The following is a 25,293-nucleotide window of genomic DNA, read 5'->3' on the forward strand; positions in this document are numbered from 1 at the left end:
ATGTCACATTTGATTCGGAATCATTTCAGCTGTTCTATGGATAATTATATTCAGCTACGAGTTTGTGTTTAAAACTTTTATCCTTGATTCATATAAATTACTTTGAAAATTAACTTGAGTAAAATCATGGTTTCAAAAATTCATTGTAAGTCATTCCATGATGGCTTCTATGTTCCTTCTCACTGACGTCTCACAGATTTTAATGTAGAGTACAAGTCAGAAAATCTTCATTCTAGTCAAAGATCTCAAAATCTCTCTAGGTTTTAGTGAGTGGGAATGGATTGATCATGAGTTGGCCATTTTTTACTCAAAATGTTACTTCTCTATTAGTTTATTTTCTTTCTTAAACACTTTAGGGTACTTGTAGGATCTGAAGCTGTGAGTCATGAGGTAATAACTTCAAGTATAGGGAAGATAAAAGATTTTGTTGTTTATAGCATCTTTGGTTGATTGGTGATAACTATCCAGAGTGCCGAGAAGGATATCAGGCCAGTAGGGGCTCTGCAAATAGCACAGCAAGCCAGCAAAAGCTATGATAGACTATGGATGATGTTTCTGTGTTGGGCAGATATGGGGAAGGTGCTTGTATTGTGTAGGTATCATTGTAAAATTATTCAGAAGAGCAATAGTAAATATGAATCTCTTCAAGGCACATTATTATCATTGTCCATCAAGAATTTCCATTGCAGAGAGAAAGGATAGCTGGGATCCAGTTTTTTTCCTTGCTGTGCACAGATTATCTCAGATACATATGATGTTATCTCAGATACATATGATGCCAACATATGATATCAGCATATTTATATCAACATGGAGCGTACATTCTCCTCTGATTAAACTGAATGTGTAATTATGAAATAAACTGTTGGTTGTTCAGTTGCTAAATTGTGTCTGATTCTTTGTGACCCCATGGACTGTAGCATGCTAGGCTCCACTGTCCTCCACTGTCTCTCAGAGTTTCTTCAAATTCACATCCACTGAGTCGGTGACACTATCTAACTAGCTCATCCTCTATGCCCCTTCTCTTTTTGCTTGCAATATTTCCCAGCATCAGTCTTTCCAATTCCTCTCTACCAAATTAAATGTTACTAAATCATTTTCTTCTGTTCAGGAAATTTACTAAGAAAGTTTGGGTAGAGAAACCTTTCTGAAATTTTTTAAGGAAGAATTCAGAGCAGGGTGGTTTTTCCACTTTGCAAACATCTTTGAACATTTTTGTTGGCTTGTACAGGTATCTTTAGAATACATGATTTCCACATGAAGGAAAAAAGGCAAGAGTGGGAAATGGCTTGTAAGAGCATCATTGATTTACAGGGTTAACATGAGGGTTGTGAAATACTGAGGAGCAGCTGAACTGTACAAGCAAGCAGACAGAATTTGTTTCTATTGCAGCATCAAATTAAGTCCCTCTGGCGAAAAGTCAGTTTATAAGAGTCCTTATGGAATCTGACCACCTTTTTGCTTCCCCTTGCAAAAATGCTACCAGTCATTCGGCTGACCCTGAGGTTGCCCATATCAGTGATCAGAGCAAGCTGGGGACAGATGGATTCTAAGGCTCTGACTTGGCCCTGTGTTGGGGTCAAGAAATGGAGTTCTCAAGATGTGTTGTTAGGTTTCCCACTGGGGTGTTGTCCAGTAAATATTGGCTGCCCCTGGACATTGCAATTTTGTATCAGAGATAAAACAATTCTATCATTTTATTTGGTGGAGATAAAATGAATTATCATCTCTGAAATCTTGTTTGATTCAGAATCCTAATTTCCTTTACTATTGTTCTGTGGGTTTTTTTTTTTTTTGTTATTTACTTTTTTTTTGGCCCTTTTCTTCTCTGTTCATCCAAATCTTTCTCTCTTTCCCCTCCCCTGCCACCTTCTTCAAGTAAAAATTCAGAAAAATACTTTCCATGTAATATCTACATACTCGGTTTTCTCAACACCAAGAGAAAAATATAAGAGCAAAATTAGAATATGAGTAACACACAAATATAGCATACTCTTTCTGATCTGTAGTGCACCTAATTTGGTAGACCAGTTGACTGAAGGATGAATTTTGCTTGATTTTTGAACTTGGAAATTATTACTCTTGTTCTCTTCCTCACTCCCTAATTGTGTTGCTTCAGGTTGTTTCTGAAATATTAGGATTCAGTGTTTTACTACTATCTCTGTCTTAGGACACTGGGGAAGAAAAAGAGAAAATCTGAATGTCAATAGAATATATTTTATTTGACTTATACTGAACTTTATTCTGCTGCCTGCTGCCTGCATCCAGGACCAAGTTCTGCCATTCTGTTTTTCTTGAGACAAGCTTTGCTGTCTTATTCCTTTGACATATTTTGTAATAGTAGTGTTACATTTACATGGGGCTTTGCAATTAAGAAAATATTTCCACATGGACTATTTCATTTGGCCTCTCTGGGACACTGGAAGAGGCAAGATGGATGGCCCCATTTTTGAAAGAGGAAACAGATGTTCGTAAAAACCAAGGTTAGAATCCAGATCTTCAGATTCATGTCTACCCTTCCTACATCACTGTGGCACAAGGAGCCACAGAAACAGATTTACTTTTCTTTCTCCCCTTTCTCTTCCTGGTAGATGAACATTAGAATCTTAGTTTTTGACCTTATTTTCTGATAAAGGACTTACTATGATAGAGAAAGAGCTATTGCCCCATATGCTATTAGGTAAGAAGTTACAATACTTAGCTGATTAGTGACTAAATGAAATTATTATAATAAAAAAACTTGAAGAATAAGGTGGTTATTAACAGTGTAAAAGTTCAGTCACAAATAATGAAATAAACCCCAAATAAAAGTGGGTAGCTCAGCTGGTAAAGAATCCACATGCAATGCAGGAGACCCTGGTTCAATTCCTGGGTCAGGGAGATCCATTAGAGAAGGGATAGTCTACCCACTCCAGTATTCTTGGGCTTCCCTGGTGGCTTAGCTGGTAGAAAATCTGCCTGCAGTGCAGGAGACCTGGGCTCAATCCCTGGATTGGGAAGATCCCCTGAGAAGGGAACGGTTTCCCACTCCAGTATTCTGGGCTGGAGAATTCCATGGACTATCCATGGGTTCACAAAGAGTTGGACATGACCGAGCAACTTCCACTCACTCACTCAACAGTGGCTTAAACTGGAAAGCAGTTTACATTCCCTGCCAAGTAAAATTCTGGAAGAACAGGCTGGTATGCTGACTTTGCCTTGCAAATGCCCCGAACACCCACGCTCCCTCGGGCTCACTGCTCTGGTAGCCTGAAGTGTGGTTCTCTTTCTTAGTGTAAGGCAGCCTTCTCAATCTGGGCAACAAAAGGGAAAGATAAACCCATGAATAAAAAGGAAGTTCTTACTTTCATGAGAGAAGTAGACATGAACAATATAAATAAGCAAATGTATTATGTTAGGTGGTTATCACTGCTCAGGAAAAGGACCTGGGGATGAGATTATCATAGTTTTAATGAGATAGCTAGGTGTGGCCACAGCATCAAGGTCACATTTGATGGAAAATTTGAAAGGGGTGAGGTAGAAAGAGGGATGTCTAGGGGAAGAATGTTTATGCCAGAGGGAGCCACAAACGGGAAGGTCGATTTTGGTTTGTTTGAAAAAAAAAAAAAAAAGCAAAGATGCTAGTGTGGCTGGAGAAGGGTGAGCAAAGGGAAGACAAACAGGAGATGAGAGAGGTAAGGGGGAAAACAGATTACGTGGTAAAATACCTTACAGGCCATCACAAGGCCTTCAGCTTCCACACTAAGATGAGAAGCTGTTGGAGGCCTAGGGCAGAGAAGGGATGTGATATAAGTAAAATCAAATAGGAACCTTGGCTGCCGTGCTGAGAAATGCCTAAAGGGGAGGCAAGAGGAGAAGTAGGGAGGTCCAGTAGGATGCTCCTGTAGTCCAGTGGAATTGGTGGTGGCTTGGACCAGTGTGGTACCAATGGAAACAGTGAGAAGTATTTGGATTCTTGATATGTTTTGAAAAAAAGTGGTGTTTTACATTGCTGTACTAACGCATTACTACAAACAGTGGTTGAAAACAACACAATTGATTATCTCACAGTTTTCACTGGTCAGAGTCCAGGCATGGCTTATCCTGGTTCTCTGCTTCAGGTTGTCATCACCCTGAAATCAAGGTGTCCATGGGTGTCCCTTCTTATTCGGAGGCTTGAGTCAGGAAGAACCTTCTCCCAAGCTCATTTAGGTTGGCAGAGGTCATTGCCTTGTGACAGCAGAACTCCTAGGGGCAAGCTTCTTTAAGTTCATCAGGAGAGCCTCTAGCCCACTGGCTAAGAGAGTCGTAGTCATGAGAATGACATCCCATCACCTTTGTTTTATTCGGTTGGTTGGACATATCATTAGTTCTGTTATCACTTAAAGGGAGGGAACTTCTGTGTACTAGGAGACTGGAATTTATTGGAGGTCACCCTAAGGTTCTGTCCACCACAATGAACAAACAGTTTTATTTGTTTGTTTACTTAGATGTGTGAAACAAAGAAGAGAACAAATGAAAACCTGGAGTTCCATTTACTGAGATAAAGAAGACCCAGGGAGGGGAGATCAAGAGCTCAATTTTGGCTACAGCAACAAAAACAAAAAACTGAGCTGCCTGTTACACACCCACAGGTTGCTGTGTCCTTCTCCGAGGGATCTTCTTGACCCAGAGATCAAACCTGTTTCTCTTAGGTCTCCTGCATTGGCAGGCAGATTCTTCACCACTAGTGTCCCCTGGGGTGTGTTCACGTGCACCCACAGGGAGATATCAAATAGTTGCATGTATGATTTAGAATTAAGGGAGAAGGTGAGAGATATAAATGTAGGACTCATTAGCCACATTTAAAGTAACTGGTATTTAAAACCAAGGAATGAGGTTGCTAGGGAGTTGAGAGTAGACAGAAAACAGTTCTAGACCTGGAGGTCCCCAACATGAAAAAGCCAGAGAGTCTGTGGAGAAGCAGGAAAGAAGGGAGATGAGTGTCTGAGAGTATAGAGTCCTTGTAGTATCCTTTATAGGTTGATTTAATTCATTTCAATCTCAGAAAGCCAAGTTTTTTTCTTTGATCTCTCAGTTTGGGGAGACACCTACCCACCCTGCTGGCTCTTTCTCTCTGAAAGCACTGCTTTTTTGAATGCCCTTAGATGTCAGAGGTTAATAGAAACAAGTTGTGAAAGTTCAACAAACAGTTTGCATTCTTGCCCAAACAAGCCAACCTAATTCAGCCTGAGAGTGTGTAACATGGTCAGTGGGAGGGTGGTACTGTTTTATTTTGGGACTGACTGAATAGAAAACAGGCTGCTCTGTGAAGCATGTAACCCCTGGTGTCAGGTGACACAGATCAGGCACTACCTCAAAAGCAAAGGCTTCAAACAGTGACAAGAGAATAAGCCTTCCACTAATGTCCTAGAAGTGGATGAGACGGGCCTTTCTGTCTACACCTTCCGACATTTATTTTCATGTATAGAAATCATTAAAAGTATGAAAGTGTAAGACCTTTCCATGGGCATAATGAACTATGCTTTGTTCACCTAATCATATGTTGGAGTTAAAGATATGTTTCAATACCATTTACTTTGGGTTAAAATCATTTCTGTTCTCACAGGACACAGAAAAAAAATCATGAAATTCTAAGTGGTTAAAATAGAAAAAAGTACTCCACTTGGGCAAATTCAGTACTTTCTATGTAATTAGCATTGTAGATGATGTATAAATGCATGTACATCTGCCATGTCATTAGCTGTGTATGTTGAAGCTATGTTACTCAATTCCTAGTGCTTGTTACACCTAAAACAAAACCCCAAATGTTCACTTAGAAAAAAATATCTTTTCGCCAATTTCCACTCAAGCATTTCTTAGGTGTCTTCATTGCCTGGCAAAGTGTGCACAGGTGACAAATTATTAAGCCTTTTTAAAAAAAGTGGGTAGCACTGATTCAGAATTAATCATGTTTTCAAACAGTGGGCAAATAATTCTATCAGTTCTCTTGCACAAATTTGGTTACAGTCCTCATTTATCAAGTGAGGAAACAGAAGCACAGTTCAACAACTTTCTCTGAAGGCAGGGGAGCAAACCCTGCCCTTGGCAGTGAGGCGGGCTGGCTCCTGTAAGACCACACAGCTGACATCCTGGTGGGGACCCGTGGAGTCCGGAAGCAGGAGTTACCTCAGGGGAATGAAATGACTGCATTGCTTTTCACATGGGCCTGGAGGTCAAGTTAGTTTATTTGTTTTTAATTTAGCTGAAATTATAGGCTAGTTGAAAGATTCCTTTGGTGGTGGGGGTCTTTTGAATGAGTCACATAAACTTTTGGTTTCTCTCTCACTTTCCTCCAACCCCTTGTCCCATTTGCAGGATTAAAAAAGCACTTGGGAGGTATACATTAATCTTGCTGGCGTTGTCAGGAGTGATCAGCGAGTTTTATTAAAAGCTCTGGGACTGCCTGAAAGACCTCCTTGTCTGAGTTTGAAATGAAAGGGACATGTTAAGATCTTGGGGCACATTGTCAGGACCCTTCTCCCTGCCTCTTGGACTATGAGCTGACACCCCTGGAGGAAGCCAAGAAGCCCTCCTTTGTTGAAGGGATTTCCCTGGTGAACGGAAACGACTTGGCCCCCGTCAGCATGAGCTCTCTGAGCTGGGCTGGGCTTGGTGCCCTGCTCCTGCTGCTGCTGCTCTCAGGCTGGGCCAGCTCCACCTTTGTCCGTGTTAACCAAGGGGTCAGGGTGATGAAGGGCAGTTCTGCCTTCCTGTCTCAAGATGACCTGAAGTTCACCATCCCCAAAGAGAAAGATGCCTGCAAAGTGGAAGTTGTGATGAATGAGCCAATAACCCAGAGGGTTGGGAAACTCACTCCACAGGTAGGTCATATCTGAGATTTGCTATTTAGTAGTGTGTATGAATCTGAGTGTGTGAGAATGTTAGGGAGGGAGGGGGGAGAGGAGAGAGAGAGAAAGATAAAAGGTCTTCTTTCAAGCTACCAGAGGTGAGTGATGTTAAGAAGTTCAGATTTGAAATGGTGGAGCTGCAATTGGTTGGCATAATAATGTGTTGTTTTTTCTATGCAAGGTGAAACCTGTTAAATTTTTTTTGAGGTATAATTGACATACAACATTGGTTTCAGGTGTACCAGGTAATGATTTGATATTGGTCAAAACTATTTTTGAATGTTCTTGGCTGACTGTGAATTACAAAACCAACAGGAGTTACTCCTGTTTATGTTAATACCTGTGGTGGAAGGCTGGTTCAAACTAATGGATGGATGGATTTTTAAATGAAAAATACATAAATTGACAAGTCTTTCCAATTTATCCTCTTTATTGAAGAGAATGCATGTAAAGCTTACTAAGATCAGGGAATCAAATACCACTCATTTTAGGTACATCAGCGCTCTCTGAGAAACTTAGCGGGGAAACAGAGAGAGGAAAATGGGGACAGAGAGAGACAAAATGAAAACAGGGCCAGCCTTCCAAGGGTTGGAGTGGGCAGTCTCCTGTGTAGGGTGATATGGACAGTCTTTATGGGGCTATAACTGCCCCAGATTATCTCACCCTGGCCAGTCAAGGTGCCTTTGGATAAGATGTCAGGGTTCCGGGACAATTTTAGGACACACTTGTACCACAGAATAGCAAAAATAAAATGTGAAGACATTTTCATCTATTACCATCATTCAAACAGTCCCTTGAGTAATGGAAGAGATCTGGAAAAGAGATATGAAGATACTTTAAATAGTCACTGTTCTTCAAAAATGCTCACGTACATTTTTTTCCTTTTAATCATGGCCTTGGAGACCTTGTCATTTAAGGGTATTCTGTGCTCAATCCTTTTGTAGGATAAAGAGTTATCCTCTAATTCACTGGGTTTAGGAAAGCCTGAATTATCAAATATTTGTTTAAAGTAAAAGTTTTTCTCTATACACAGTAGAATATTACTTCTGGTATTATTACTTCTTCTTACTGTAGTTTAACTTTCCTCTCAATGCAAACAGTTTTGATAATATTCAACACTGGATGTGACTACTTCTTCTGGCAAAATACATCATTTCTATTTGCTGAACTGTGAGCATCAGTGTTCTTTCTGTCTATTTAGCCGAAAATAAAAAAATCCATCAGCTTATTCAAAAGTGATAATAGATGTTGTAAAGAAGAACTAAAGAGACAGAGATAGGGGACTTCCTTGGCAGCCCAGTGGTTAAGACTTTGCTTCCAGTGCAAATAGTGTGGGTTTGACTGATGAAAGAAATCAAAGATGACACAAATAGATGGAGAAATATATCTTGTGCGGGGTCAGAAGAATCAATATAGTGAGAATGAGTATACGACCCAAAGCAGTCTATAGATTCAATGCAATCCCTATCAAGCTACCAACAGTATTTTTCAGAGAACTAGAACAAATAATTTCACAATTTGTATGGAAATACAAAAACCTCGAATAGCCAAAGCAATCTTGAGAAAGAAGAATGGAACTGGAGGAATCAACCTGCCTGACTTCAAACTATACCACAAAGCTATAGTCATCAAGACAGTATGGTACTGGCACAAAGACAGAAATATAGATCAATGGAACAAAATAGAAAGCCCAGAGATAAATCCACACACCTATGGATACCTTATCTTTGACAAAGGAGGCAAGAATATACAGTGGAGAAAAGACAATCTCTTTAAGAAGTGGTGCTGGGAAAACTGGTCAACCACTTTCTAAAATTAGAACACTTTCTAACACCACACACAAAAATAAACTCAAAATGGATTAAAGATCTAAATGTAAGACCAGAAACTATAAAACTCCTAGAGGAAAACATAGGCAAAAACACTCTCTGACATAAATCACAGTAGGATTCTCTTTGACCCACCTCCCAGAGTAATGGAAATAAAAGCAAAAATAAACAAATGGGACCTAATTAAATTTAAAAGCTTTTGCACAATGAAGGAAACTATAAGGTGAAAAGACAGCCTTCAGAGTGGGAGAAAATAATAGCAAACAAAGCAACAAAGAATCTCAAATATATACAAGCAACTCCTGCAACTCAACTCCAGAAAAATAAATGACCCAATCAAAAAATGGCCAAAGAGCTAAACAGACATTTCTCCAAAGAAGACATACAGATGGCTAACAAACACACGAAAAGATGCTCAATATCACTCATTATCAGAGAAATGCAAATCAAAACCACAATGAGGTACCATCTCATGCTGGTCAAAATGGCTGCCATCCAGAAGTCTACAAGCAGTAAATGCTGGAGAGGGTGTGGAGAAAAGGGAACCCTCTTACACTGTTGATGAGAATGCAAACTAGTACAGCCACTATGGAGAACAGTGTGGAGATTCCTTAAAAACTGGAAATAGAACTGCCATACAACCCAGCAATCCCACTGCTGGGCATACACACCAAAGAAACCAGATCTGAAAGAGACACATGCACCCCAATGTTCATCGTAGCACTGTTTACAATAGCCAGGACATGAAAGCAACCTAGATGTCCATCAGCAAACAGATGGATAAGAAAGCTGTGGTACATATACACAATGGAATATTACTCAGCCATTAAAAAGAATGCATTTGAATCAGTTCTAATGACGTGGATGAAACTGGAGCCTATTATACAGAGTGAAGTAAGTCAGAAAGAAAAACACCAATACAGTATATTAATGCATATATATGGAATTTAGAAAGATAGTAACAATAACCCTATATGCAAGACAGCAAAAGAGACACAGATGTAAAGAACAGTCTTTTGGACTCTGTGGGAGAAGGTAAGGGTGGGATGATTTGTGAGAATAGCATTGAAACATGTATATTATCATATATGAAATAGATCACCAGTCCAGGTTTGATGCATGAGACAGGGTGCTCAGGGCTGGTGCACTGGGATGACCCTGAGGGATGGGATGGGGAGGGAGGTGGGAGGGGGGTTCAGGATGGGGAACACATGTATACCCATGGCTGATTCATGTCAATGTATGGCAAAAAACCACTACAATATTGTAAAGTAATCAGCCCCCAATTAAAATAAAAAAAAAGAAATATGAGTTTGATTTCCAGTCAGTGAGCTAAGATCCCACATCCCACAGGCCTCATGCCCAAAAAACTAAAACATAAAAAACAGAAGCAATATTGCAACAAATTCAATAAAGACTTTAAAAGTGGTTCACATTCCCCCCAAAAATCTTAAAAAAAGAGACTGATAGCTCAAATTGAAATCTCTAGATATTCCACTTACCTCCCTATGGTTATATCTGATTATGAAACACATCAGAATTCTATGGAGGGCTCTCATGTTGGGAGTATTGCTTATGATATTGTAACTAAATGTCTCCTTCCAGTTTCCCATGAGCTTTTTCTTTTATCAGTCAATGATCTTCAGATGGGCATCTAAACAGTGTTAGTTTGTGCTAATGGCCCCAGGTCACACTTGTATTCCCAAGTGTGTAGTGATTGCAATATCTCCCCACTTTCTTCCAACATGTAACTTCTGCTGGAAGGTGTGTTTGATTGACGTCTATAAGTTAGGGGAAAGGTAGAGGCCTGGGATGGCTCACGCCTCAAGCCCTGATGCACTAAATGTGATAGTAGCGTCAGTGGAGCCCTCACTACAGGCACTGGGGTCAAAAGTAAAACCTTGGGGTTTTGGGGAGCAGCAAAATAGAACCCTAATCCTACATGACTGGAGTCCTTGATAGAGTGGGGACTCAGGGCTGTATGGAAAAAAGTGGATGCCTTATAAAGACTGAATTTGATAATGCTTCCAATCAATATATCAAAAAAAATTGTTCAACATTTATTTAGAAGTAAAGTTGACTATTTTGTGAGGGAAGAAGAGAGGGAAAATTCCCCCTGTAGTGCAGAGATATTAAACTCTGGCCTCAAGCATGCAAAAACAACACCCTCTTATTCCCCAGATTCTCCCTCCTTGGAAAGCATTTTGGGGAGAATCTACTGTGACTTAAACCTCTGGGGATATCCTGTCCCTCTCTCCATTACGAATAGCCTATGACTTCTAAACACATATAGCACTTTCTATGAGAATAATGAAAATGTCATCATTTTTAGTGATACTTTAATGGTCCTCATCACTTGGCCAGTTCTGAGGCCCTGGAGAGCAAAAAGGGATCCCTGTGACCAGATGTAAGCAGAACACTTATTTGGTCACAAGAATCAAGGATTGTAGGAGATCTCTAAGTCACCTCCTTTTCAAACTTTCTCTGATCTTAGGGAAAAAATCTATTACTAGAAAGATGATGTGGAACAAAAACAATGTACCTGTCTGGTTTAGGAAAGTCAGCATTGTAAGTCAAAGGGACATGGCTCCAAACATCCACAGAGGGTCCCCTAGTGTGCTGTGGTTCATTAAAGGATCATGCTTCAGTGTATGCATAGCCAGAGGTACCTCTGACATCTCAAATGAATTTTTCTCATCTAAGAATCCACCTGCCAATGTAAAATTCAAGACTCAAGAGATGTATATTTGATCCTTGAATCAGGAAGATTCCCTGGAGTAGGAAATGGCAACCCACTCCAGTATTCTTAACTTGGAAAATTCCATGGACAGAGGAGCCTATTGGGCCACAGTCCATGGGGTCACAAAGACTCAGACACGATTGAACATACACACATGAAGTAAATATATTTATTTTCTTAAAATGTGGAGTTTCATTACCTTCTGGACAAATATTGGAGCTTTGTACTACCAAGAAATCTGTATATACGGAAAAACTTTGTTTCTCAGATCACCAGGTGATCTTCCTATTTTCTTATTGTGATAATTTCAACAAAACCAAGATTCCTAAGTGAAAAGTGCTTTTTTGAGGAATATGTGCCTGTTTTTAATACAGGAAGATGCAGTTCTCCCTAGGGATTTATGTCTTTTGGAGTTTTTGAAATTAAGCATAACCATGTGCATGCATGCACGCAAGTGCACGCACACACAAACACACAGTGTAAGCATTACTCTTCAATAGAGCTTACTAGGAAGGTGAAAGCAAGCTTATGTGAGCCCATTCCTAGTGAGATGACTGTATTAACAACACCCTGCTGTGTAATGAACAATTTCATGTGATTTGCACAGAAAATGTTTTGTTTAACATCTGTTCAATTAGTGTTTTCATTTCATTACTGAAGTTTGTGTTAGGACCAACAGGTTCATTTTCCTATTGGATACTTGGAAACGGATGCGCTTGGCGCACACCAGTACCTTCTGTCTAGAGAACCCTCTTGACATAGTCAATTAGAGAAGGTCGATGGCGATATGTTTTCCTCATGTTTTAGGACAAGACTTACCCCCACACAGTATTGCTCACACCTGTCCCAAAGCAAGAAATTTCCTGGGTGGAAAAGCACCACGGTTTAGAGCTGAGCTTGCTCTTTTGAATAGGAAATACAGCGGTAAGAAAATATCTCTCGTTTGAACCAGTTTACTGTCATTAAAGTGAGTAATGAGTTAGGAATGTGTGACAATTTAATTATAAATTGTAATTGAAAAGCAGTTGGAGTGGAAAAAAACAAAGCTAGACAGTAATTAGAAAAGGATTTAGCTCTCCTTTGTTTTGCTTAGTAAATTTATGGACAATTATGGTTGTCGCCTTTTATAAAAGGAAAACATATTACAAAACATAAAACAGATGTTTCTTTTAACAAAGCAGATTGTCTCTTTATTACCATGACTATTTGTCAATGATATGGGGAAGGTCTTTCCTTTATCTCCTTCCTTGTTGTCAATTAAAAAGAGGAAGCGAAGATGTGTGTAGAACAGGAATACAAATAAATGATCTCCTCTTCTACAGACGTCTTTGCTCCCTCTTTCTGACAGTAAGGAAGGAGATAAAGAAGAGACCTTCTGACTAGAGTAGAGTCAGAAAGGATTATGTTTTTGGTAAATGTGTGAGGCTGTACTTAGGTACAGGCTAAGAAGCATGAATTCAGCAGTGATGACATGTAAATACCTCGAGAGTATTTCTTAGTACTCTACCAGGTCAGATTGTACAGAATGGTATGACTGGAAGAGAAAATTTTTTTAAAAAATATGACCCCAGAATATAACAATTAGAAATTTCCTTAATAGTTCTGAGTTAGGTGGTACAGTTAATTATAATTCTGCTTGAAGAGAGAAAATTGCCTTGATGTTGCTGTTTGTCTCATAAGTCATTTCTGTTATTACATGACTATTAAACACAGTCTTTTGCAAATAACTGAGAAACTACTGTGGGTCTTGTTTGTCTTTGATCAAACACAATAGTGTCCATATTAAGCAGCTTCATCTTTAAATATAAAAACACTATTTGGAAAGGAAAGCAATAAAAGGAGAAGAAAAAATACACACAGAGCTAATATAGCATGTTGGTATGTGGGGTAAGACATGTCTTTTCCTGTGTACATACAGGTATACCTCCTTAATTGCTGTAAACCCCTGAAAGGTGTTGGTAAATAATGTTTTGAAAAATGGGACCATATTTTAAATATAATATAAAAAGATAATTATTTAGAGATCATCACTGTTTAATTTATCTGCTTCATCTGCTTGGACTTTCATAATGTAGACATTCTCAAAACAGGCAACAGCTGTATAAGCAGGATGGTCATGGACATGGCGGAGAAGGCAATGGCACCCCACTCCAGTGCTCTTGCCTAGAAAATCCCGTGGACGGAGGAGCCTGGTAGGCTGCAGGCCATGGGGTTGCTAAGAGTCGGGCATGACTGAGCGAATTCACTTTCACTTTTCACTTTCATGCGTTGGAGAAGGAAATGGCAACCCACTCCAGTCTTCTTGCCTGGAGAACCCCAGGGACGGGGGAGCCTGGTGGGCTACCGTCTATGGGGTTGCACAGGGTCGGACATGACTGAAGTGACTTAGCAGCAGCAGCAGCAGCATGGACATGGGGCTGGGTAGAGGTGCTGGTGGTTAAAACACACACATACAGGGAATTCTTGGGTGGTCTAGTGGTTAGGACTCCACTTCCACTGCTAGGGGTAGAGGTTCTATCCCTGTTCAGGGAATTAAGATCCTACACAACTAAACATACATACGCATACATAATGCTAAGAGAACATAATTTCTCCAGGCCGTACTTATCTGCTGGAAAAACTAAAAAGTGTACCAATGATTTTCACATATGTATCCCTTTCTTCTCATGAACTAGGTCTTTGACTGCCATTTCCTTCCCAATGAAGTAAAATATACTCATAACGGTTGCCCAATTCTCGATGAAGACACAGTGAAGCTTAGACTTTACAGGTAAGTGGCACAGGAGCGTTCTTCATTCTTTGTCAGATAACCATTCTGTGTGATTCTGTTTCTTTGGTTAAGTATTGCTATGGTGGGAGTTACTAGATTTCAAACAAGTAAGTAATTAGTAGTAGGAACTGGAGACCTGAATGGATGAGGCAAGAATTGTAGCAACCTTTCAGTTACTTTTATTTATATCCTCTTCCTTGGGGCTTTTCTATGGCAAATTATTAGCTTTCTCCTGTTTCCCTTTATAGTTCTTGTACAGGTATCTCTGGTCATTCAACTCTCCATTTATGATTAAAAATGGAGGTTACAATCTACAAATTTTTAATGAGAATTAGGAAGAAAATATATTCCAAAAGTGAGTGAAATTCTTCATTTTGATTATCAACTGCTTAGTTTTAAGAAGGGCAATATCTTCTATTTTTAAACATATTATATTTTAAAAAGGTTTAAAATGATCAATTATGCAGTTGGACAAAGTGACATTATGACCCAGCAGTTCTACTCCTAGATACACATATGTACAAGAGAAATTAAAACGCATATTCACACAAAAATTTACACAAATGTTCACTGCAGCATTTTTTGTACATGTCAAAAAGTTGAAATAATCAGTCTGATGAATGAGTAAACAAGATGTGGTATATTTATACAATGGAATATTATTCAGCCACAAAAGGGATGAAGTACTGTTACATGCTATAGCACAGCTGAGCCTTGAAAATATGCTAAATGAAAGAAGTCAGACATAAAAGGTTACACATTGTTTAATTTCATTTATATGATATGTCCAGAAAAGGCAAATTCAGAAAGGCAGAAAGTAGATTGCAGTTGCCAGCTTTTGGGAGTGGGGTGAAGGGGGAGTGACTGCTCATGGGTGTAGATTTTTATGGGGGGAGGTGATAAAAGTGTTTGGAATTAGAGAGCAGGATGGTTGCATAGCCTTCTGAAAATACTAGAAACACTGAGTTGTAAACTTTAAAAAGGTATATTTTAGGATTATGTGAATTATATCTAAATAAAAAGTTAATTGAAAAATTAAGCTCATGGTTATGTTATTGCTCACTTCATAGAAGCAACTGAAAATTCAGTGTAGGTGGAGTAGGCCTTATATAGTTTTTTACTTGGTTTTTGTCACTTTTAAGAGTATTTGACTAAAATACAGCAGCATGAGTTTCCCATAAGTACCAGAGGAATACTAGTCTGGAGTTTTGTAGCAGACAGTGAATTATCCTGATCACCTATTATAGGTCAGGCTTGTGCTAGGTAGGCTTAGGAAACAAAAGCAAGAGGATAAATGGACTGGTTTTCATGGCCTGATGCAAAAGATGGCTAGATAATTGTGATGCAGAATGACAAGCCAGAAGAGAGGCATGAAGCAAATGCCGTGCTCAGAAAATGAGATGGCACCCAAGGATTCCTTGAACTAGGCAATCAGCATACAGGGCTGTTTGATCTTCCTAAGACTTTAAAGGTAACAAACTAATTGGCTTCAGAAAGCTTGCTGATGAATTCTGGCTGTTCCCATTTCTTTGAGTTTCTAAAGGATGAGGCGGGTGGAGCAACACCCTTGAAGTGCAGAGTTAGAGGACCTGTCAATCTTCTTGGTCTTGAGGATTTAAAGTCGAACATTCAGAGGAGGTGGAGGCAGAAAAGCAGACAGCATGTTTTTTACACTCTTACCTCATCTCTGGCCCTTTTGGTAAGCTACTTGACCTTTCTAAGTCTCAGTTTCCTCATCTGTAAAATGGAGTCAACAACACTGCCATAGATTCCTGTGAAGACTGAATGATAAACTCTTTGTAAGGAGTCTAGCATGTGCTTGGGCCATTATAAAGCACATCAATGGAGAATCTATTATTGATGCACGACCATCACTTTAATTTTCTCCCTTCAATAAAGAATGACAGCCCATCAGTTTGCTGTATGATTCAGGGAACTCCAAGCAGGACTCTGTAACAACCTAGAGGGGTGAGATGGGGATGAGGTGGGAGGGATGTTCAAGAGGGAAGGGATCTAGGTATACCTATGGCTGATTCGTGTTGATGTTTGGCAGAAACTAACACAGTACTGTAAAGCAATTATCCTTCAATTAAAAATAAATAAATTTAATTAAAAAAAGAATGACAATCCATCCCTATTAGGTTCTGCAAATATCCAGAGAACGTAGTTCCTAAGCGAATGAAGGGATTGGAGGTTACAGTCACTGATCACCCTTTACATGCCACCCACTGAGCTGAGCTTCCCCAGCTAGACTGCAAATAACTCCTCTTGTGGCATTTGTGAAAAGTGAAACGGGCATGATGCTTCAGAAACCCCTCATCCCTTCACTCCTGAATTAAAAGTCAGTGCATAAACTAGATATGCAGGATACTCTTAAATTGCACACATGCTCGAGATGAGACTCTGAGCTCAGAGCAGTCATTAAATACCCGTATTGATGATAGATTTGAGAGAAGGTATTAAAAGGAGGGTCATTGGAAAGGGAAGTATCATAAAAAGGAGTTGACACCAATTTAAGGAGCAGGGAAAAGGATGGGGAGGTGGGGTGTAGAGTATAAAGTAAAATCCAAGCTCTACCTGATACACAGATTGTGTGAAAGGCAATCTTTAAGCTTCAAGTCAACTTAGTGCACAAGTATCAGAAGAACCTGCTCACCGATAATGTTGCCTTTGCTCTGTTCTGCCCTCAGGTTTACTGAGACAGACACCTTCACGGAAACCTTTATCCTGCGGGTCTACCTCCTGGAACCAGACTGTAATATCATCCGCATGAGTGATAATGCACTGGAGGTGTCTGAGTTCTATGGCCTGTCCCGAGTCATTGATAAGAACCTGCTCAGATTTGATTACGAGAGGATGGCCAGCCTGGAATGCACAGTCAGACTGGACCCTGTGGGAACTCAGCTGCCAGCCCACGGCCAGCTGGTTCTGGTGGAGCCCCAGCTGGAGGAACCTCGTGGAGATCAGCCACACAGTTTCTTTCCTGAGTCTCGTATGATATGTTTTAATACTTATCTGGATGTTACTAAATCTGCCAGATCTTAAATGGTCATCTTCCACCGTGACAAAGAGTTTTACTTAATAGAATTTGTAGCTGGTTGAAAATGTAGGTTAGTGGCTAAGAGTGCAGACTTTGGAAACAGAAAAACTTGGGCTTGAAAACTGCCTCTGCTATTTATTTCCTGTGTGATGTTAGGTCAGTTTCTTAACCTAAGTCTCTGAAAAAAGGGCAAGGATAGTGGCTGTTCCATAGGGTTGTATAAAGGTGACAGTGAATGAGATCACACACACACAAAGCAATTAGCACAGTGTCTGGCTCCTAGCAAGTGCTCAGTAACTGTCAGCTCTTATTATTAATAGTAAGTAGCAATAGCAGTGATAGCTAGAGTAACTGGGGAATTTATTAGGTGTTATTAGACTTGAAGCAGGTTTGGGGTAAAGCTGGTAGGCAGGAGATATGGTTTAAATCAGGAAGAGTTGATGGATAATGTTCCTCTTGTTATTCATTTAGTTATCACATTTTGGGCACCTCCTAGACACATAGTAGTGTTGTAGGCACTGTGGAAAGACCAGGAAATATAAGGGAAAATCATGGTTGTAGTCATACTGGAATTTGGACAGTAAGTTATAACTAAAGACATGTTTGCACATATGTCATCTCATTTAGTCTTCGCAGCCTTCTGGGTAAGAATAGAATACCCAGTTTTTACATCAGGGAAGTGTGCAAAAGGCCACTAACATAAGTGGCCTGTGCATATCATAGACGTGCAAGAGTGAAAAATACAGTTGGCAGAGACAAAAAGGCTATGTACTGGAGAGATGACTGCAGTTTTTAGTGGAGGAGATTAGGTTGGTTCAAGTGGTCAATGAATATTTGAAGAAAGCTTTAGTGAAAAGACTAAGTGGACCTGGAAAATATGCAGAATTCAGATGTGTTTAAGTGGGGGTTGAATTTCAGTGAATAGAATATTCTAGCAGAGATTGCATGGTGGGGTTATAGAACTGGATGCTATAAATACAGACAAGAGCAGGATTGTAGAAGGCCTACAGTGAGCCTATTCGTCAGAGACGGTCCACCACCAGAAAATGCATTTTATTTTTTCTCTCAAGCACTTTTGGTGGGTAAGGACCTTGTTAGAGAATCGGTTGATTGTTTTTACAGTAAGGAAATGGCAGATTTTCAGAATAATGACCACGCACTCAGTGAACGATTGGCGGGTACACATGAGTGTTCTTTGGTCAGTGAGAGGGAATAAGTGTCCGTGGGAGGGAGGGTAGGTTTTTAAAGATAATCACTAAGGTACAAGTGCCTCTCTTAATTCCCTGCTATACGTTCTAGAATTGGGAACAGAGCTGAAGTGTCCAGGGGGCAGGTGTACCCTGGGACTGAAGAAAGTCGGAAGTCTCAAAGCGAGCTGTGAGGAGTTCCTGCTGATGGGGCTTCGATACCAGCACCTGAGTTCCCCTTCTCCCAACATTGATTACATCTCCATCCAACTGGACCTCACAGATAGCAGGAGTGAAATCACATACAAGGTAGAGTCTATGGGCTTACGTGTCTGGGTCCCCAGCTAGGAGCTGGTTCCCTGGGGGCACTTGTGTTGGCTCCTGTGTCAGTGAGGGTTCCTGTATGCTTGTGGGTGGACCAGCCTAATGACTCACTGTAACTGCAGGCTTGTACTGCCAGTGAGTGCTTAAAACAGGATTGATTTTGCACATAATATCCATGTATAATTTCCCTTTTCCGGCAATCTTGTAGCTCTACCATTGCAACTTAGAAAGGACCAGAATCAGGTTACGTGCTAACCTTTCTCTCCCTTGCCCTTCACTATTCTTCAACTTCTCATTTTTGCTTTTGTAACTCCTACTCTTTGATGCTTCATTTACCCCTTTATTAGACCCTCTGTTGGAAGAAATCAAAGGGTCCACACACCCATTCAGCAAGGCCATAGGAAACTGGGAGAGAGGGGGTCCTCATCTCACTGCTAGGGCTATAGCAGGGCCATCTCCATCTGCCAGTCTCTTTTAAATTCTCCTTCTCTTTCTTCCTCTTGATTTCTTCTTATTGAAACATGACAGAAAGTGAAGTCAATCTAAATGAAAGATTGGCATGCTTCTCTACTAACTCATGTACTCTGTAATGTGTTTATTTGGGAAGCTGGAGTGACTATGAACCTGCTGAAACAGTTCAGATTTTGTGCTCATTTAAGATGATAAGAGATGACATTTGTGGAAGACCTCCATCTTTCAGTCTCACTTCTTGGTACCATTTCTCCTAAGAGACCCAGTTGAATGTTGAACATTATTACCACAGGAGTTAATAAAACAAAGAATGATAAAGAAATGATTAAACAGGCTTGTAGTATTTTATAATTGAGAACTGGAAAAATTGTGAGGTGGTCTGGTCAATTTGATCCGGTAAATCACTTGGGGAACTTTGAAAGAAGAGATTTAAGTCTGACAATAATAGTGAGCCTGCCCTTGGGCCTGGGTTGCCTGGGTTCAAATGTTTACTTAACTAACTGTGTGATTTTGTACTTTATGCCTCATTTTTAAGATCTTGCAATGGACATAGTAGTATTTCTTATTGAGAGGATTTAATGAGGTGATGCTTACAAAGCTTGGCACAAAGCTGAACACATAGTAAGCTCTACACATATTTTTTGCTAGTGAAAAAACTGATGTTTTTGGAAACAATTGGTTTAGAGCAAGCCCCTTATTTTATACTGGGGCCACAAAAACTGCATATCTTGACCATACATGCATGGCTGAATCAAGACTAAATTCTCAGTCTCCTAACGATTAGTACATGCTTTCTGTTTGTTTTGACATGAAACATCTTTGACTTTTAATGCTTTCTTATCTCCATAAAAAACAAAATTTAGAGACATTTTTCTTCCTAATTGATTTTTCTTCTTTTTCCTCGTATATTGATATAGGGCTTTCTTTGTTGATATTTTCAGATTAATTTTATTAGAAGTTTCCTCTCTCAAATGACCTTCCTGTATTATTTAGAATTAACTTATACCATAGTCAGTTTGGCATGTCATAAACAGATTCTTTTATGGTTATAGTAATATGCTCAATGGCAGAGGCTTTTTTTTAAAAAAAAAAGCACAGAAAGAAAAAATAAGAAAATGGAACTAGGGTATTTCTAATATTTATATGTATATAAATGTATGTGTATATATACGCATACTTACACACAGACACACAGAGGTGGAGACATGCATGCCAGAGTCAGTTTATGGAATTGAATTTATATTATATTTGAAGTTTTGAATTTTGTTATTTTATCATTTTTATGCTGGTATAATCCATCCTCATCAAGAGACTAACTTATTATTCACCCATAGTTTCTTATAGATTTAAAAATATTTTCTTGTTTATGTTTGCCTTTTTAATCTGCCTGAAATAAATTTTATCTTATTGTAAAACAGCAGAACAGTTTTTTTCCAAGTGGTCAAAATTTTCAACACTATTTGGTGAATAATAAACCTGTTTGCCATTGATTTTTTGATTGTTCTGTTGTATAGAAAGACATTATATGTCTGTTTCAAGGCTAGTTCTCTTATTCTTTAGATTTGCCCACTTATTCTTGTGCCAGTACCTTACTATTCCAAAATAAAAGGTCTAAAATGGACTTTAATATTTTATAGGCAAGTTTCTCCTCATGGTCCTCTTCAAAATTTTCTTATCTATTCTTAGTTCTAGACAAATAATTAATATTTATGTTAGTTTTTTTTAAGCGCCTAATTATTTTTTATCAGGATTGGATTAAAATTTCAAATTATTTTGAGAAAAATTGGAATATTGGAACATTTACCATATTGAGTCATCTTTTCCAGGCAAAGGTTATTCACTTCATTGAGGCAAATCATCTTTGATATGTTTCTCTTAAGTTTGCAGTTTTCTTCATGTCACTTGCAGACACTTACTAAGTCCAATCCTAGGCAGTTTGTTTTCATGAAATTATTCTGACTAGTCTTCTTTTCCTCCACTATTTCTTCTTGTTGGTTAGTGATGATAAACAGCAAAGCTATTTCTTGGTCTAATTTTCTTTTGTCTGGCTTCTTTCTTGAATTCAATTATTCTAAAATATTTTCAATTCTATAGGTTTTTAAAGGCTGTGCTAATTACATCTTCCACCGATGATAATAATTTTTCCTTTCTTTTTCAGTAATTATTCCTCTTTTTTCTGCTGTATTCCCCACTAGTTTGGTCAGAATAACATTAAATACAGTGATGCTTATCAGAATCATTGTCTTGTACATTTTATCACTATTAACTGCACACACTGTCCTTTTTAGTTCTTCTTGCCTTGAATTCATCTCTCTTTGAAATTCTTACAGTCACATCTGCAGACTTTTTTGGGTCATCCTTTTACGTTTAACCTTTGTATATAATTTTAAATGCCTCTCCAGTGAGGCAGATATAATTGGATATTTAATTTCAGAATATTTGTTTTAAACAAGAGAATATGGAAAATATTTCTATAATAATGGATATCTGTTTTTTTTCCTATCATCTTGTTTTATGTTTTCTTGCTAATTAATAAAATCATCTTGCACTCTAGGTTATATTTTATTTGCCTTTGTCTTTATTTATTTAATATCCCACTTTAAAATTTAGTTCTAAATTGAAAAAATTCTTTAACCTTTATTTTTAACATATTAAGTAAAAAATACAGTGAAGTCTTTTGCTTCCTTCATATATGTTATGAGGTCTGATCCTATTTATCCTTTCTCACTGCAATTACCCACCACCAGGCTTGGTTAACATAATCTGCAACTTTAATTCTAGCATATCATCTTTATACCTTATGATACTTATTTCATCTTTTATTTCAAGTATACTCTTTTGAAATTTGTATCCATTTTGTTAGTGTTTCAAGTAATATTTGTTCAGGCTTAACCTCTAGGTTTAATACTTCTTATTGTTCAGCACCAATCCTTTTATACTATGATTTCCTCATTCTTGTTTAATTATAAATCTTCAAATGCTTTTCAGTGGCACATTAGGACTACACAGTCTAAACTCAGCATTATCACTCTTTTGTTTTTATAAACCACAGTGTGGGAGGGAGAGGAGTTGTCACCTTCTGTTTCTCTTGCTTTTCTCTCTTTCTCTGAGCCTTGCTAGCAAGTTTCTGAAATTCCAGGCTGAGGAGTGGGTGATTTTGGAGGAATGTTGGAGAGAGAGGTCTTATTTGACCAGGCATCGATGGAATATGGCTTTGTGCTCTCTGCTTTGGGTGGATGTTTCAAGCTTCTTAATCTCGGGGCAGTTTCATTGTTCTCCTGGAGATTCCCCTCTGCAAAGGCCTCTCATCTTTTCTAGTCAATTGCAGTTCCTCCCAGTGCTTCTAGGATATGACCTCCACCTCCAGCTTCTTTCTGCGGAGATTTTTGTCTTCTCACAGATGCACCTACAGGTCAGGAACCCAGATGACCCTAGACCAGCCCTCTGTCCCACTTGCTCCGTATCTGAGAGCACTCACATATTCCTTCCTGCTGCAAACAAGGCCTAGAGACTGATCCCAGCACAGATACCATATTTCTTCTGCCTCTGGCCATGTAGCCTTCTCAGGGATGAGCCCAGCATCAATCCCCTCTGTGCTCCACTGGTAAAAGACACATTTAAGGCTGGTGTGTTAGAAGCTGACACCTGAAACGAGGGATGCAGCATTCCCCCCCTCCCCTCCTCTTCACAGAGGGCGTACAGTGTGAGGCATCAAGGCGGTGACTCAGCCCAACACAGAGCAACTTCTGTCGGTAAAGAAATCTCTTTCTCTTACTTCTCTCAGCCCTTTTATATTCTTAGAGTGGGTGAGAAGGTTCTAGAGTCTGGAACTGGTTCCAGACAATTTGTTTTGTAAATTCTGCCTACAGTACGTGTCTTACATTGTCTTTGAAATGCTCTCTCTTGGACCTTCAGTTGAGACTAAGTCAAGAACTTCCTTTTAAACATTCCATTATATAAGTATCCAGTGTTCAGCAGTACTGCACTCGTGTGGCTCTGATCATTAAGCCTGGTCTCCCAATAATGGGGGACATCAAATTCTGTCATCACAGACCAGTTATCTTCTGCTGAGGATCCTTTCTGCCCATAGCTCTTGTTGGGACCTCAGATCCCAGGATGCACGTTCATGATTTCCCTGGAGATCCCCACAATGAGAACCTCTTCCTCATAGCTCTCTTACTTGGGGAAGGTATATTTCTAGCCTGAAGAGTTACTTGCAATTTTGAAGACCTACTCCTCACTTAGAGACCCAGGGTCCTAACTAATACACGACTGAGCAAACGTCCTTCAGTTTCATGAGCAGCTATTTTAAGGACAGGTTCCTTCATCCTGCCATTGTCACCTTTGAAACCTATAAGAGGTGGATGGGGTGGGCAGGGGAGGTTTGTTGTGTGTGCCAGACACTGCTAGTGCTTTGTTTTTTCTTAAGATTAAAAAAAAAAATTATTTATTTATTTGGTTCTGCCAGATCTTAGTTGTGGCATGCAAGCTCTTAGTTGTGGCATGTGGGATCTAGTTCCTCAGCCAGGGATTGAACCTTGGCCTTTTGCATTGAGAGTGCAGTGTCTTAGCCACTGAACTGCTAGACAAGTTCTTGTGCTTTACTTCGGCTATCTCTTGTAGTCCTCACTCAGTACTTAGGACCTCTAGGACGTCCATGTTATAGGTGGGGGAAATCAAGATTTAGAAGTTAAGTAACTTGTCCAAAGTCATATAAACCATATGTGCTGGACATGGAATCAAAAGAACAGTTCCATCTAATAACAAAATTGGTGCTCCACCTCAACCCTGGCTAAATATTGGAGTCACCAGAGAACTTTAAGAATATCAAGTTGTTTTTTTTAATCTCCTCCTTAGGAAAGTTAAATTAGAACATCTGGAAATGGAATTTGGGCATCAGTATGTGATTAAAATCTCTCTAAATGATTCAGATCACTGCTGGATGCACCCACTAGACTGTGGCTTTGTGTTAAATATCGTGCGATTTACCCTGCTATTATATCAATAGCTTCGTTTATAGTTTTCCCCTTTATCTTTTCTTTCTCCTTCCAAAGTCAGAGCGCGCGTGGCTGCCTGTTTATATCAGACCTGGAATTCCTAATCAGATGCCAAGAGCTGCATTCATGGCCATGTTTATTCTGGAAGTGGATCAGTTCATCCTGACCTCATTGACTACATCGGTTCTGGACTGTGAAGAGGATGAGACCCCCAAACCCTTGCTGGTGTTCAACATTACTAAAGCCCCGCTCCAGGGCTATGTGACTCACCTGTGGGATCACACCAGACCAGTGTCCTCCTTCACCTGGAAGGATCTAAGAGATATGCAGATTGCCTATCAGCCTCCAAACAGCAGCCATTCTGAGAGGAGACTTTATGAGGTGAGAGGGAAGAGAGACAGAGCTGCTAGACTCTTTGGTAATCAGAGAGTCACTGAAAAAGCCACTTCTCTTTAGCCTGCAGGTTACCTTGTATGGTCATTGCCTCAGAAGAGAATCAGTCACTGCAAATCAGGTTGCAAACCAGGCAGGTTATGCAAATGAACAAACCCATCTGGAGGGAGACTGGGGGGAAGTGAGGAAGGAGCTGGCAATTTAGGGAGCAGAGGTAACTCAGCTCCAGCTGACTGCTGCACGTGAGAATATGGATGTACCCAGTGTTGCTGTAACTTTCCTTTTTCAAGAAAAGTGGAAAACTCTACTTTTTTTTGGGTAAAAATATTTAGAGTTTCATAATACAAGTGAATGTTTATGCAAAACTGAAACAGACTTACAGACCTAGAAAACAAATGTGTAGTTACTAAAGGGAATAGGGGAGGGGGAGGGACAAAGTAGGGATATGGGATTAATAGATAAAAACTACTATGTTAAGCAACAAAGATATACTGGATAGTATAGGGAATTGTAGCCCTTTTCTTGTAATAATTTTTAATGAAGTATCACCTGCAAAAATACTGAATCACCATGCTATACCTGAAACTAATATAACATTGTTAATCAACTATACTTCAGTTAAAATGTTTCAACTTTTAAACATAGAAGACATTGTAAATTTAAAACATAAAAT

At 39.3% G+C, this 25,293-nt stretch overlaps 1 protein-coding gene across 6 annotated transcripts in view; it reads left to right on the forward strand.

Annotated features, from left to right (window-relative positions):
• Positions 1-25,293, forward strand: part of FREM1 (FRAS1 related extracellular matrix 1) — a 171,123-nt gene that overhangs the window by 17,865 nt on the left and 127,965 nt on the right. For 5 of the 6 annotated variants that reach the window (XM_043891226.1, XM_043891227.1, XM_043891229.1 and 2 more), the window contains exons 2-6: positions 6,337-6,842; positions 14,114-14,208; positions 16,899-17,200; positions 18,548-18,744; positions 24,285-24,608. In XM_043891226.1, coding sequence (XP_043747161.1) covers positions 6,606-6,842; positions 14,114-14,208; positions 16,899-17,200; positions 18,548-18,744; positions 24,285-24,608 — 1,155 coding nt within the window. In that variant the 5' untranslated portion in view covers positions 6,337-6,605. Of the gene's footprint in view, positions 1-6,336; positions 6,843-14,113; positions 14,209-15,789; positions 15,908-16,898; positions 17,201-18,547; positions 18,745-24,284; positions 24,609-25,293 lie in introns of those variants that run through there. The other variant, XM_043891228.1, reaches the window with a different exon arrangement.

Source organism: Cervus elaphus, chromosome 29 (genome assembly GCF_910594005.1).
Source record: "Cervus elaphus chromosome 29, mCerEla1.1, whole genome shotgun sequence".
NCBI classification, from domain to species: domain Eukaryota; kingdom Metazoa; phylum Chordata; class Mammalia; order Artiodactyla; family Cervidae; genus Cervus; species Cervus elaphus.